We start from the raw sequence: 13298 nt of genomic DNA, 5'->3' as shown, positions 1-13298 counted from the left end.
ATGTCATTAAGAGATCTGCTTCTTACTCCATCTTCCCACTCCCTCTTACTCCATTTGCTCTTATTCCACCACCTTCCAATGAGCATCACTGGGACCCACAGGTGCATGTAACTGCCTATGAGATGGATTCCCAGCAGCATCAGCCCACCTTGGAAACACCCCACAGAGTGCCGAAGCAGGCTCTGGGGCCAGGGAAAGGCAGACAGGCCTGGAAAACCATCCTGCTGGGAAAGCAGAGCTCAGCACCCTGTGCCCTGGTCCCACCTCCTGCCCTGTCATCACCACCCTGCTCAGGGTAGCACAGCACCCACGGAGCCCATAGAAGGAAGATGGATGCAGGGAGACAAGGAGCCCTTTGAACACTGCCCTGCCCTCCCTGGGGCACATGGGGCCATGGATGTCCCCCTGCCCTGCAGCCTGGGGCTGCTTGAGCCCCATCCTGGCACGGCCGCACTCACCACCCCTCATCTGCAGCTCCACGCTGTGGTTTATGGCACATGCATCCATCAAGAACCCAAAGGCTTCACCACGCTCCCCTTGCCCATGCAGGGCACCCCAGCTGGACCATGCACCCCAAGGTTCCCACCGGTGCCACCGCGCTCTGCCGGCGCCGGCGCAGCCCCACAGACACCTCCAGAGCCACAACAGAGCTCCCGGCACCAAACCCCAGCACCAAGCGGTGGTTTTCATGGAGCCCCATCCAGGCCCTGCGTTATTAAACACGCTGGGACACCATCCTGGGAACAGAGCCGGAGTTTCACCCAGCAGGTTACTTCCAGTGACACCAGGTTAATAAAGCAAGAGCAGATCCCCAGTCTTGTTTAATTAAAAAAAGCAAACTGCAACCCAAAGCCTTTGATGTGTTGGGGTTATTTTTTTTTGTTCCATTTCATTTTTGACCTAGCCCAAGCCATCTAATTGAGATTTTTAAGATCCAGGCTTTCATCTTGAGAGAAACTAAAGGAATTCCCAAAGCTGGATATACTCATGGATGGGAGCGGGGAGAAAACATGCTAGAGCCCTGTTCCTCCTACCACTGGGATGGGGAGAGGGAAAAAATAATGGCTTTGTTTCTTAAGCAGACATTAGTCAGGACACTTTGGGAATCAAAGTTCCCATTGTAATGAAAAACAATATAACCCCATTGCTAAGCAGTGGCCAGGCTGCTCACCGCCTGGTAACCGGCTACCTGGGAAGGAGCTGCCTTTCAATGGAGCTTCATTCACAATAAACATGAAAGATGCTGAAGGAAGAGACCAAGACAAAACTCGTCTCATTCCCACCCTCAACAATGGCAGCTATGACACAGCTTTTCCCCCGCTGATGTTTTTTATATCCTCTGCTGGTGCAAATCCCCATTGTCTGTGGGTGCAGCGTCCCTGCACCGAGCTCTGCTCTCCCCACTCATCCCGATCCCCGCTCCTTCTCTTGGAGGAGCCCATTCATGGGGGGACCATGAAGGACGTGCTTCCAGCGGAGGATCCCCAGGGAACACAACCATGGCCACCCCTCACCATGCACTCACAGGCAGGGCTGAGTGTTCCAGGGCTGGTCCTAAGGCAAGTGCCCACATCCACATGGGAGGATGCCCATGGGACACTATGAAGTGACCTGGCTCTTGCCCTCCATGGTGCTGTGCAGCAGCGCTGGCATTCGGGAGCAATCTCTCTCTGCTCGAGTTCCCGTTTGTCATCATTCTCCCTCGAAAACTGTTCTATTCTTTAAGCCAGCAGAAGGAAAGGTTGGAATCTGGGGGAGATGAGGAATTTCCAGCTCCCGAGGCCACCTGCAGCCCAGCACTGCCGATGCCACCCTCCCTTCCCCATCCCTCTCAGGGTAAACGCCTGCTTTCACCAGCTCTGGATGCCAGCGCAGGGTGAATTCCCTCTGGGAGCTCTGGCACACACCGGTGCCGGGGCCACCATCGCGCTAAGTGATGATGAGCTCTCGTATTCTTTTCCCTTTCACTCTGAAACCAAGTTTTGGCCAAACACCGCGCTGCCTGAGAGCCAAATATGGAAAACTCCCACCCGGGCCACGCGTGACCCCAGCATCCCACTCTTCTAATCCTGAACATAAAACCCGAGATTAGGATCTGCACAGGCACCAAGAGTTTAAACAAGCTATATTTAGCTCTGATATTTATAAACAGGAGGAGAGGGGGGTCCTGCAGAGCACACGCGTGCCCCTGCGGCACAAACCCTACCAAAAGCCAGAGCAATTCAAACCGGGATGAGATGGTGAAGCAAAGACAGCAATGGCCAAACAGCAACGGGTCCATCTCCCCCAGCCATGAAGCTGCTGGTTTCTCTTTACAAGCGAAGCAAAGCTCCCAAAGCCGGTGATTAACAACAGACCCCTCACCCATTGGAAACTATGGCCCGAGGGACGTGCAGCACCTCTGAGCAGACGATAGCTGCCCCGGGATCTGTATCCCGGGATTTCTGTTGCTGCAGACTTTAACCAAGGAAACGGGGAGGGAAGGAGGGAGGGAAGGCTCTGCCTCCGACACCTTTTGCCGGCAGCAATCCCTGTGTCAACATGACGCCTCGCCGAGGGAGCAGGGACAATGGTGGCGGCTCTGCCCTCCGGCCGCAGCCCGCATTCCTGCCCCCTCCCCTGGAAACCCCCCTTTTGTGGGGAGCAGCAGGCCCTGTGAAAGGGCCGTCTGTCGCCCTGCCTTTTGACTTGTGGGTCTGTGTCTAACATGTTAATAGGGGCTGCGGAGAGCCCCCCCCATCCCGGGCTGCTCCCCGCAGGGTCACTCTCCCAGCCCGCCCAGAAGCCAATGAGCAGAGGGAGCCGGTGGCAGCGCACGTCCCACTGCTGGTCCACGTCCCACTGCTGGTCCACGTCCCACTGCTGGTCCACGTCCCACTGCTGGTCCACGTCCCACTGCTGGCCCACGTCCCACTGCTGGTCCATGTCCCACTGCTGGTCCACGTCCCACTCTCGGTCCATATCCCACTGCTGGTCCATGCCCCGCTCTTGGTCCATGCCTCACTCCCGGTCCATGCCCCACTCTTGGTCCATGTCCCCCTGCTGGTCCATGCCCCACTCTCAGTTCATGCCCCGCTCTCAACAGCCACATTCCTCCACCAGCCCCAAAAGAGCTGTCCAATGGGTTAACCCACAGTGTCTTTGGGAGGGCCTTTTCCCTATCCCCGTGCACAAGGATGCACCGGTGGGGTGGGACACGCTCTCCTCCATGGCTGCTCATCGACAGGATGATTTTCATCCTTCTGAAAATAAATCACTGCTCACTCACAAACACAACCCCCTCAAGGGCACTGTGGTCCTTGGGGTCTCCATTGCCCTGCTGATGCTTGCTCTCTCAACACAGGTACACAGCCAAAGGCCCCTTTCATTGCTCCTCTTGGGGACAGTTGAGGTGGAAACACCATGCCAGGAGCCACAGAGGAGGATGAGGAGGAACGAGCAGCACGCATGGCTCAGCCCCGCGGCCCCAGCTCTTGTAACAGCCTGAGACTGATCCTGCACAGCCCTGGAGGTCCCAGCACAGCCTGGCACTGCTGCTCTCTGCTGCACTGACTTTAGACCAAGCCCAAAGACACAGGCTCCCAGAGCCCACCACCACCAGGCTGCTTGCCTGCGGGGTGCCCCTTCTATTAAATAGGGGCAGCGCTATAGCGTCATTAAAACTTAATAAATCCATTTCCCATATAAATACCATTAAATTCAGATTTTGGGGAAGGAATTAGGATGAAAACTTGTTAAAAGAAAATGACTTCTGCACAAATAAATTTTTGCAACTTGACTGAGCGTGAAAGTTTCCCATTAAAATGCAGCTCCGCTCCCTTGCTGGAAATGGGCAAGAGCCTCATAACCAGGCCCTAAACATTAACTGTTTAACTGGCTTTTCCAATATTAACTCCGGGCTGCCGTGGGGGAAGGGGAGGGCGTGAGGGGTGAAAGCCTGAGGTAGACATTAACTACCACTGTGGGAGGGAAGTGCCCACTGCTCTCATCCCAGTGGCATTGTGCTCCCGGTGTGAAGCAGCGGGTGGGATGCTGCCCCATCAATTGGGCTGGATGGTCATTTTAGGTCCATTCCAACAGTATGTTCTTATTCTGAGGCAGAGCTGCCCATATGGCTCAACCAAATGTCTACTCCCCATCCTCAACTCCTCACATAGCCTTTAGTCCTGATCCTGCACCTCTCACACAAAGCACTGCATTGCCAACAGGCACCTCTATCACCTAATTATAGAACCCCAGACTGGTTTGGGTTGAAAGGGACCTTAAAGCTCATCCAGCTCCAACCCCTGCCATGGGAAGGGACATCTTCCACTAGAGCAGCTTGCTTCAAGCCCTGTCCAACCTGGCCTTGAGCACTGCCAGGGATGGGGCACAATTATTCACCTCCAGGAGCCAGGATGCTCCTGACAGCTCCTGCTGCTTCATCTCGCACCTAAACAGCTTTTAATGTTCAGATAAGCAACAGCAAATGGAGGGAAACTGAGGCACTAAGAGGTCCTGGCTTGACACATCTGGGAACCCCCAGGACCACTGCCCATGGGGTACTTGCTGACACGGGGAGGGGGGGGCAGGTGAGAGGAGAGACCTGACCAGACACCCTAGAGCTACAGACAGAGACACTGCACCAGGTCCTGGCACTGCCACACACTGAGGAAAGAGTCCAGACAAGTGTGTGAGTCTGACCAGGCACCATCACACCTCTGCCAGCTGGAAGCAGCACGGAGCAGCTCCACCAGCAACACTCAGATGTCAAAGTAAGGACTGGGGTGTCCCCAGCTGGGCACTTCACACTGTCCTGGGGCTCTCCAAGCAGACACATGGGGGCTCCTATGGTCTGGGGTCACTAAGACGTAGCAGAGAGCTGCAAAGACCTCCCAGCATCGCATGCAATAGATGTGCAGAGAGAGTTGTGCTGTTAAATCCAACTGGGGCTTCCTCAGCCCTTTAGAGCCCCAGCTTTGCAACCCTGACCAGACCCTGCCAACACCAGTGGGGCCAAAGCAGGGCCCTGACCCTCACATGTGTCTGCTCCTGCTCCTGGATGGCTCCATGTTCAGGCACCCAAGAAGCAAAACTGCAGCATCCTCCTCAACACCAGAGCAGTGTTTCGTGCTTATTCTGGATCTTTGCTCAATGTGAGGAGCTGCAGCTTTACCGCAGACCAAAGTGCGAGCACCAACACAACACCCATGGTCAGCAGTCCTTGCGTTGGTGGTACCATCAACCTCCTGCTGCTGACACCTCCCAAGGCCAACCCCAAGGAGCCCAGCACCACCGGATGGAGCCCGGGACAGATGGTCTGGGAAAGCTGGGATACCTCCTCCCCACAGCAAATGCGGGCTCATGAGGGCACCACGCAGCAAGGCAGCGTCAGGGATTTGTGGGATTTCAACACAGCTGCTGGGCTGGGTGGCTGCAGCATCATCTGTTGTGTGCCAAGGGATGAGGTGAAAACGCCATTGAGAAAGCATCTGGAATCACCCCAGACCATCACCTCCCCATCCTGATGGCCCTTCTAGCCCTGGGCTCCAAAGCAAGGAGCAGCCCAAGCACCCCAGCTCCACCTCAGGCAGCAGAAGCCAGGCAGTCCTCAGGGATGGCTGGACACCAAGCCACAACCCCCAGCCCCACGTGGAGCAGGAGGACCCTGAACACCTTTTTGGCCCCTTGGATATAGAAGCAGCACTCAACCAAGACCCCACTGCAGGTCTGCCTTCCCAGAGCGCTTCAAGTTGTATCCCAAAGGCTCTTCCACTCCACAGCCCCAATACACGGTCTCAAACCTCCACCTGGAGTTCGGCGACACGTTAACCATGGAGAAGTCCCCATCCAGATCCAGAGCTCACCGGCTCTCAGCAAGTGCACCCCGAGGCTACTCCCTCGTTAAACACAGCGATGCTCTATAAATTCCACATTCCACTCATGTACACACACCACACCGTTACCGTGCCGGACACCTCCCAACAGGAGCAAAACGAGGGTCACCACCTCCAGGCCTGGAAAGAGCAGGTTAATTTCAAAACAATGTTATTTTAAAACTTGCTAACTGCCTCCTGATTATGTTATCCAAGCCCTTAATTGGTGAACAGCTTGATCTTGCAGTGACTTATACGTGTCTCCCTCATGTTACATACAATAAACTGGAACAGCCTGGGAACAAATGGATATCTCATGGCTTCCAGCAGGTAGGAAGACAAGGAGCCAGGTGGTTGAGATGCAAGAGATTTTAGTGGAATAAAACATACCCCATATCATAGAGCACACAACCTCCAGAAGCTGTCCATGGAGCAGAGCCCCATGCACTGCATCGCACATCTAAGAGCTGCAAGAACCAGGACACAGCCCCTGATCCCAGGTGACAATGGCCACTGTGAACATCTCATCCTGGGGAGCCCCTGAGCACGTTCATCTCAGCAGGCATCACCCCATCTCTCCTGCTCATCTACCTACGGAGGTATCTCCTCTTGAACGTGACCCACACTGGCTCCTGCCCGAAAGCAGTACAACCAAGCATCCAAGCCATGAAAGAAACCAACACAAAACCTCATCCCAACCAACAGACTCCCAAGGCAAGTTAATGGGAGACAACTGATAACCACCACGACACCTTGCAGAGGAGGGATGTGAACAGAGTCCTCTGGAGCCCCGAGCTCCCGCTGCTGCAGCAGTGACCTCACCAGCTGGGCTCCTCAGCTCCACTTCCCTTCCACTGGAATCTGCAGCAGGTGACGCTTTTGTGTTTGTAATTCCCCTCTTACCCATTTCCACCTTGTTCTTTCCGAGAATGAGATCAGACTCGAACGAGCCACCGAGAGTTCTCAACATGGCTGAATCACCGCTCTGCTTCTTGAAGGGCTTCCTCTGGTTGATTGTCCCACACTCCACCCTCTTCCTCCCCAGCACCCAGACTGCATTTTTTCTTTGTTATTATTTCATGGCAATAACGTTGGGTTAAAGCACATGAGAAAAACCAAACCAGAAGGAAACTTCCGCCCTTTACAATGAGATAACAATGACTGAGCAGTTGAATAACGTGAAGGGCACAGGGAGCTGCAGGGCTCACATCGCTCCTCTGTCTTCCTCCTCGGCTCCTGAAAGAGTTTGGAGCTAAAATAATCATCTCTTCCCACAACAATCCCCCTCTCAATGTTTCTTCCAATGTTTCTGGCCCTCTGCCCATGGAAGCTGGTGATGGCAACGGGCACCAGCTCAGGAGCCATTGCCCCGGCTGAACTACAACACGGTGCTGATTCATAAACAGAGGAAGTACTTTAGCAAACCGACTCTTCCCCCTTTTCAGTGTAAGCCCAGGGATTAATTTAACTTGTTCTTTCCCTTTGCTGTCTCCTTTGCTTCTCTGGGAAGGACTGTGACAACCAGGCACAGCTCCTCTGACTTTAATGGTGAAGGGCTGGTGGAGCGGGGTTTGAAACCCAGCCCTCTTTCATGCCATCTGCTTTTAACTAGCGGAGCAAGGGAGGTCCTGGGAATAAAAGTCACATGGCACAGCAATCTAAAATCAGCCCCGCTCATTTCCAGGGATGCCAGTCAAAACGAGGCTTAGCCAACAGCTTAATTAGGAGCTATTGCTAGAAGTCAAAACGACCTTTTGGGAAAACCTTGTCATTTTGCCTGGGAAAATGCCTTTGACTGAGGCAAGTGCCTTTTCTGGAAAGCCACAGCTCCCCAGTGCCATGGGACCACACGTCAGACACTGCAGCAGCCACCAGCTGCAGAGCGGACCTTGCAATGGTGTGAGTGGGACAGAAACATCTCATGGGTCTGTGCTGGAAGTGCCAGCACTGAAAGACCCAGCTACCCCTGCCAACATGGAAAGCGGCTCCAGAGGCAGCTTAATGACCCCCCCAGCCCATAACTGCTCGGTCCTCTCCACTCAATTCCAGCCCTGCAAGCCCCAGACTGCCTGGCAAAGGGACAAGCAAGATAAGGCAGCCAGAGCCTCACAAACCACTGTAAAATAATGAAGGCAGAGAAAGCTGCCCGTCTCGCACTGGTGATTCCCTTTCCGTACCAGGGCTGATAACCGGGGTTGGGAGTTATCAGAGTTGTCTTCACGTAACCCAACCAAGCAGCCGCTTGTCCGCTGGAGCAGCGTCTCCCTCGTACGCTCTCTATTTCACTCCACTTTCTAATTGGATTTGTGGGGGCAGCACAATGGGGCTTTATGGCCAAACTTTGTTAAGTGCCAGCCCGAGCAGAGATGTGGCCAGCAGCCAAAATGGTGCGTTTCCCGCAGGCGCCAAAGGGCAGTGCCAAGCTTTCCTGCGTCTGGTATCTGTGCTCTTGGCTCTGCTTTGTTTGAGAAGCTTGGAAGCAAAACTCCTCGTAAAGAGATATTCAAACAAGTGAAACCCCAGGATTTTGAAAGCTGCGATCAGACACCTTGGGAAGCTGCACCTCTAACATCTGCCCCCATCGCCCACAAAGTGTACCCGGCACGGGACAAGTGCTTCAACACACTGAGAGCACACCTTGGTCTCCTGCAGGAATAACTCACACGCGCTCGTGAAGCCATCCCAGCATCCGCAGCCGAGGGCAGGGGGTTATTCACAGCTAAAGGAGTTCTTCAAAGTTAACTTTTCCTCTTACAAACCCCACCCCAAGCCTACTTCGGAGGCTTCTCCTCCAAATAGAGCTCGCACACATCAGGTCTAATTAGATTCCATCACCATCTGCACATGAAATGTAAATCAGGAGTTGCAGAGACTTAAGGAAAAAAAGGGAAGAATGACCACAAGGAGAAGGAGGGGTGTAAGGTTGGGGAGGGGGTGGAGGGTTGGGCATTCTGGGAAGCCATACATGATTAGTCACACAGCATTAATCTGCCTCCCTTAACAATAGCTGCCGAATTTCGACCGAATCCCAGCTGTCGCTCTTTGAATGAAAGAAAACAAGATTTAGAGCGTCAAGCGTTGGTAAGGGCTTCTGTGCAAAAAAAAAGTGGCGTGCATTCATTAGTGGCTCACAAAGGGACCCAGCCTTTGTCCATTAAATTGCTCATGTGCCTGATTGATTTGCTGATTTATTTGCACCAAAGGGTTGGGGGGCTCCGCTTGGAGAAGGGGGCGGGAGGTGCCCGGCTGCTGGGCAGAGTAACGGCACCCAGGCGGGTTTGCAAGAAAGCAGCACACATTGTCAAGGGGAAGCGCCATTCAACAGGTTGGGATTGGAAATGCCTTCAGGTTCCTCCGCCGAGGACTTCCTCTTTGGGAATCTGGGGTGGGTGGGAACATCTCCCCGCCTGCTCGCAGCTCAGGCTGCGTTCAACAGGCAGAGGGGAAATCTGGCCGGAAAACTGAGCCTTGCCCATTCACATTTCTTTTATGGAATAGTTTTTAAAAGGGAGCTGGAGCCTTATTCACTTCTCTCGGTTATTGTTCCCTGGGAGCCGGGAGTGAATCGGCCATCGCTGCGGTGGGTCGGTTGGTCCTTCAAAGAGTCCCAACGCTTCACACATCCGTTTCTCCACAATCAGCTCGGAGAAAACTCTGGCCCGGGTGCCAGGTCCCGCCAGGAATGCCGGGATGGACCCAGCTTGGCACCGGTGCCAGTGGGATGCAGGAGGGGGTGGCCCTGCTCCCCCAGGTGATGCCCCACAGACAGCAATAGGGCAGCTCCACCAGCCAGAGCCACACCATGAAACCTCTCCTGAGTGTTTATTGGAGATGTACTAGCCACTGCACCCCAAACAGCCAGGGTGCAAGGACTGAAAGGCAACGCTTCAGGGACAGGAGGGAGCAGCTGGAAGACAGACAGACAGCCTCCCTCCCTGCCCCACGGTCCAACGAGTGCCATGGGCTGGCCCTACCTCCTGCTCCATCAGCAGGGCAGTCTGCATAGGTTAACACCAGCAAAACATGGCCCTTTGCCCATGTTTTTCCACCCAGCGAGGAACAAAGCCCGATCCTGCCAAACTCGCGGCGACTCCTACACAAGCAGGTTATTCTTGCCACTCAAGGAAAGAAAACGCATCTTGCCCTATTAAATCCAGAGCCTTCAAAGCAAAGTCAACATGCATGTCAATACTTTGGTCGGGGGAAGATGAAAATCCTCTGGCTCCTCCATACTTACTGGCACACCTCCGTCCCGTTGAGGAAAGTTTCACACTTGCCCCCGTTGAGGCAGGATTCAGCAGGCTGCGTGCACCGTAAACCTGCAGAGAGGAGGAGAGCGTTACCCACAGCGCAGGGCCCGGTGGCAGAGGCAGGGGGGTCACTTGGAACGGGGACAGGCTCCTCCTGGCCCCCAGCGAGCCGGGGGCTGCAGCACCTGCAGGGTGATGGAGTCAGGCAGGGGCCGGGCGCTGAGAGCCTCTACCTAAAAATAAGCTCGGGGTGGGCTCGAGGGGAGCCTCTGAGGGCTGACAGAGAGAAACCCCAGATCAGGCCCTTGAGTGACAAATGCCATTTGGGACAAACCGCCCGCCCGAGGGCCCATTGGTTACCGAGAAGTCGGTAACGAAATGAGTCGCCCGTCGTAACTTGCTGTGAGTAAAGGTTTCATTGTCTGGCCCTCAGAGCCAAATTCTGCTCAGTTACCACAGCAACTCGCTCAAAGCACCAGAATCGCTTCCGATTTGCACCCTGGCTCGCTCTTCCCCTTCTCCGTCCCGCTCGCTCTTCACGGTAACCGGTTCTGCCACACGCGTGTGCAGCCCGAGCGGTTTCAAAGTGAGAGACTGCAGCTTCGTGCTGCCACCACCAGAACACAGCTTCTCCCCTGCACAGGCGGCTGCTGAGCCCCCCGCAGCCGGGACACCCCCCTGCGCTCCGGGCTCTGTCCCCCAGCAAGTCCCATGGGGATGGCGCAGGGAGCTGGGGACCTCTCCGGCCCCACACAACTTTGCCTCCGAGGCGCCGGGCTCGGTTCTCAGTCCGCGCTGCCCCGGTGCGGAGCAAAGGAGCCGGAGCCCCATTGCTTTCCCGTCCCAAAACCCTCCCAGGACCCTCCCGCTCCGGAGGAAGCTGCTCGCTCAGCCCCGGGTCATGGCTGGGGTACGCAGAGCCCCGGCCCCCCGGGGGAAGGGGGGGTGCTCCCCGCTCCGCCCCGCACCTCCGGCCGCTTTTAGGGCTCTTTCCCCCGGCCCCGGCCGGTCGCCCCCCATGGTCGCTCAGCACTTTGCGGGCGAAGCGCCGGGCCCTGGGGGAGCCCCGTCGGGCTTTCAAGAAACAGGAAACCGAGAGAAATGCGCAAAACGGCCGAAAGCTCTCGCGGAACAAGCGGCAGGAGCGCGGCCGCCCTGCGCGCCCCTCCGCGCCCCGAGCCCATCCCCAGCGCTGCCTGCCCCGGCTCCCTCCGCGCCCCGCTCCGACCGGCCCCGCGACGGCGGCGAGCGCAGGGCCCCCAGGACCCCCCAGGACCGAGCCCCGAGCGCCACCTCCAGCGGGGCACCGAGCCCCGACCCCCCCCGCGGTGATGAGCCCCGCTCCCCCCCCCCCCGCCCCGGGGTTCCGGCCTCGGCTCCCCCGGCGGCGCCGAGCTCCGGTTCCCACCGCAGGAGCTGAGCGCGGTTCCCAGGCATCCCCCGGCACAGAGCCCCGGTTCCCACGGGGACCCCGAGCCCCGGATCCCCCCCACCACCACCCCCGAACGCCTCCGCCCCGCGGTGCTCGGCCGGGACCGGGGCGCACACCGGCACCGGGGCACACGCCGCGCCCGGCCCCGCGCTCGGCAAACTTCCTGCCGGGCGCCGGTGGGGCCGGTGCGGGGCCCGTCGCGGCGGCCCTCACCTCGCGTCAGGGCGGGCAGCAGGAGCACCAGGAGCCCGGGCGCCAGGAGCCGCTCCATCCCGCTCTGCTCCCGCCGCTCACAGCCGCATAGATCCGCGGGGCCTCGGCCGAGCCGAGCCGGTACCGGTACGCGCTGCCCCGCAGGGAGCCCCAGACACACCGCGCCCAGCGCCGAGCGCAGCGACTCCGAGCGCCGGCGCCTCCCGCGGCTGCTCAGCCCCGGCGGGCCGGGCCGGGCCGGGCGGGAGGGCGGGGGGGGGGCGGGACGGCGCGGGATGGGGCGGGATGGGACGGGACGGGACGCTCCTCCCTACCCGGCCCGAGGGGCCGCCGCTGGGAGCCCCCTTCCCGCCACGGAGGGACCCTGCGTGGGGCGGGAGTGGGGTTGCGGGGTCCGCGTAGCCCCCGCGGGCAGCCCCAGTGCAGCCGCTTCCCCCCTGCACCCGCCGGACACCCCCGGTGCAGAGTCCCCCTGCCCCATGCAGCCACCGGACACCCGCAGTGCATTTACACCCCTCAGCCCCGGTGCAGCCTCACCTCGATGCAGCCAGCCCGGGCAGCCCCGGACACCCACAGTGCAGCCCCGCATGGAGCCCCACAATGCGGCCCCCCTTCCCCATCCAACACAGCCCTCCCATGCAGCCAGCACAGAGCCCCAGTGCAGCCTCGGACACCTCCAGGCAGTCCCCACATGGTCCCAGTGCAGCCCCCAGACATCCCAGTGCAAGCCCGGACCCCTCCAGTTCAAGCCCTCACCCCAGCCTTGGTGCAGCCCCCCCTGTACACCTGCATAATCCCAGTGCAGTTTTCCTCATTCCCATTGCAGCCCCAGTACAGCCCAGGCGGAACCCCCTTAATGAACCTCAGTACAGCCCCTGCATGGGTCCTTCAGTGCAGCCCCTGTCAAGCCCCTGCACGACCCCCACGGGCTGCAGCACCTGCCCAGGGACCACAGGAGGACCCTGACCTGCAGCATGTCCATACAGAGCCCTGGGCATGGGAGCCATGGGGAGACACGGGCATGGGGTGGTTGTAGCAGCTGTTTGCACTGGGGGGGCCCAAGGCTTGGGCTGAGCATCCCCCGGGATCACATGGAGCTGGGTGCAGGGTGTGTTTGAGGGCACAGGGTGGGATTTTCCCTCCACACTGGGTGCACACAGGTAACACCAAGCCACTTCCTACCTGCCCTCCGCAAGCGCAGGCAGCGCGCCCGGAGCTGGGGTCGGGTGCTGTTTGTTGTGTGCTGTGAAGCAGTGAACTCGCAGGCCCAGCCCCGTGCGCCGCATCCACATAAACAAATAAAGGAGGAAGGTCGGGAAGCCAAACCCAGGAGGCAGCCCCACAACCCGAGGTGTGCATGGGCTGCCTGTGCGTGCAGCCCCAGAGCCCCCTCCAGCCTGCGCCATGCTCAATCCCAGCACACCAAGCTGCTCCGGAGCCGCTGAGGTGGGAGCATGGGGATGTCCCACCCGAAATCCTGCAGGCCCCGAGCCCATGGATGGGCTGAAGCGCTTAAAGTTGTGTTTGTGGGTGCCACCGGGGTGCTCA

At 58.0% G+C, this 13298-nt stretch overlaps 1 protein-coding gene across 2 annotated transcripts in view; it reads right to left on the bottom strand.

The window, feature by feature from the left end:
• NOTCH1 (notch receptor 1) overlaps positions 1-11978 on the bottom strand; it is a 41610-nt gene extending 29632 nt beyond the window's left edge. For both annotated transcript variants that reach the window (XM_061476820.1, XM_061476821.1), the window contains exons 1-2: positions 11751-11978; positions 10093-10174 (exon numbers count right to left, since the gene is read on the bottom strand). In XM_061476820.1, the coding sequence (XP_061332804.1) occupies positions 10093-10174; positions 11751-11808 (140 nt within the window). In that variant the 5' untranslated portion in view covers positions 11809-11978. The remainder of the gene's footprint in view (positions 1-10092; positions 10175-11750) is intronic.
• Positions 11979-13298: the final 1320 nt, after the last annotated feature.

The sequence above is a fragment of the Pezoporus flaviventris genome, unplaced genomic scaffold (assembly GCF_033815535.1).
Source record: "Pezoporus flaviventris isolate CSIRO_AGI_PZ_B2104156 unplaced genomic scaffold, CSIRO_AGI_Pfla_v1 ptg000097l, whole genome shotgun sequence".
NCBI classification, from domain to species: domain Eukaryota; kingdom Metazoa; phylum Chordata; class Aves; order Psittaciformes; family Psittacidae; genus Pezoporus; species Pezoporus flaviventris.
The sequence above is the reverse complement of the archived record's forward strand: the minus strand, read 5'-3'. Positions and strand labels throughout refer to the sequence as shown.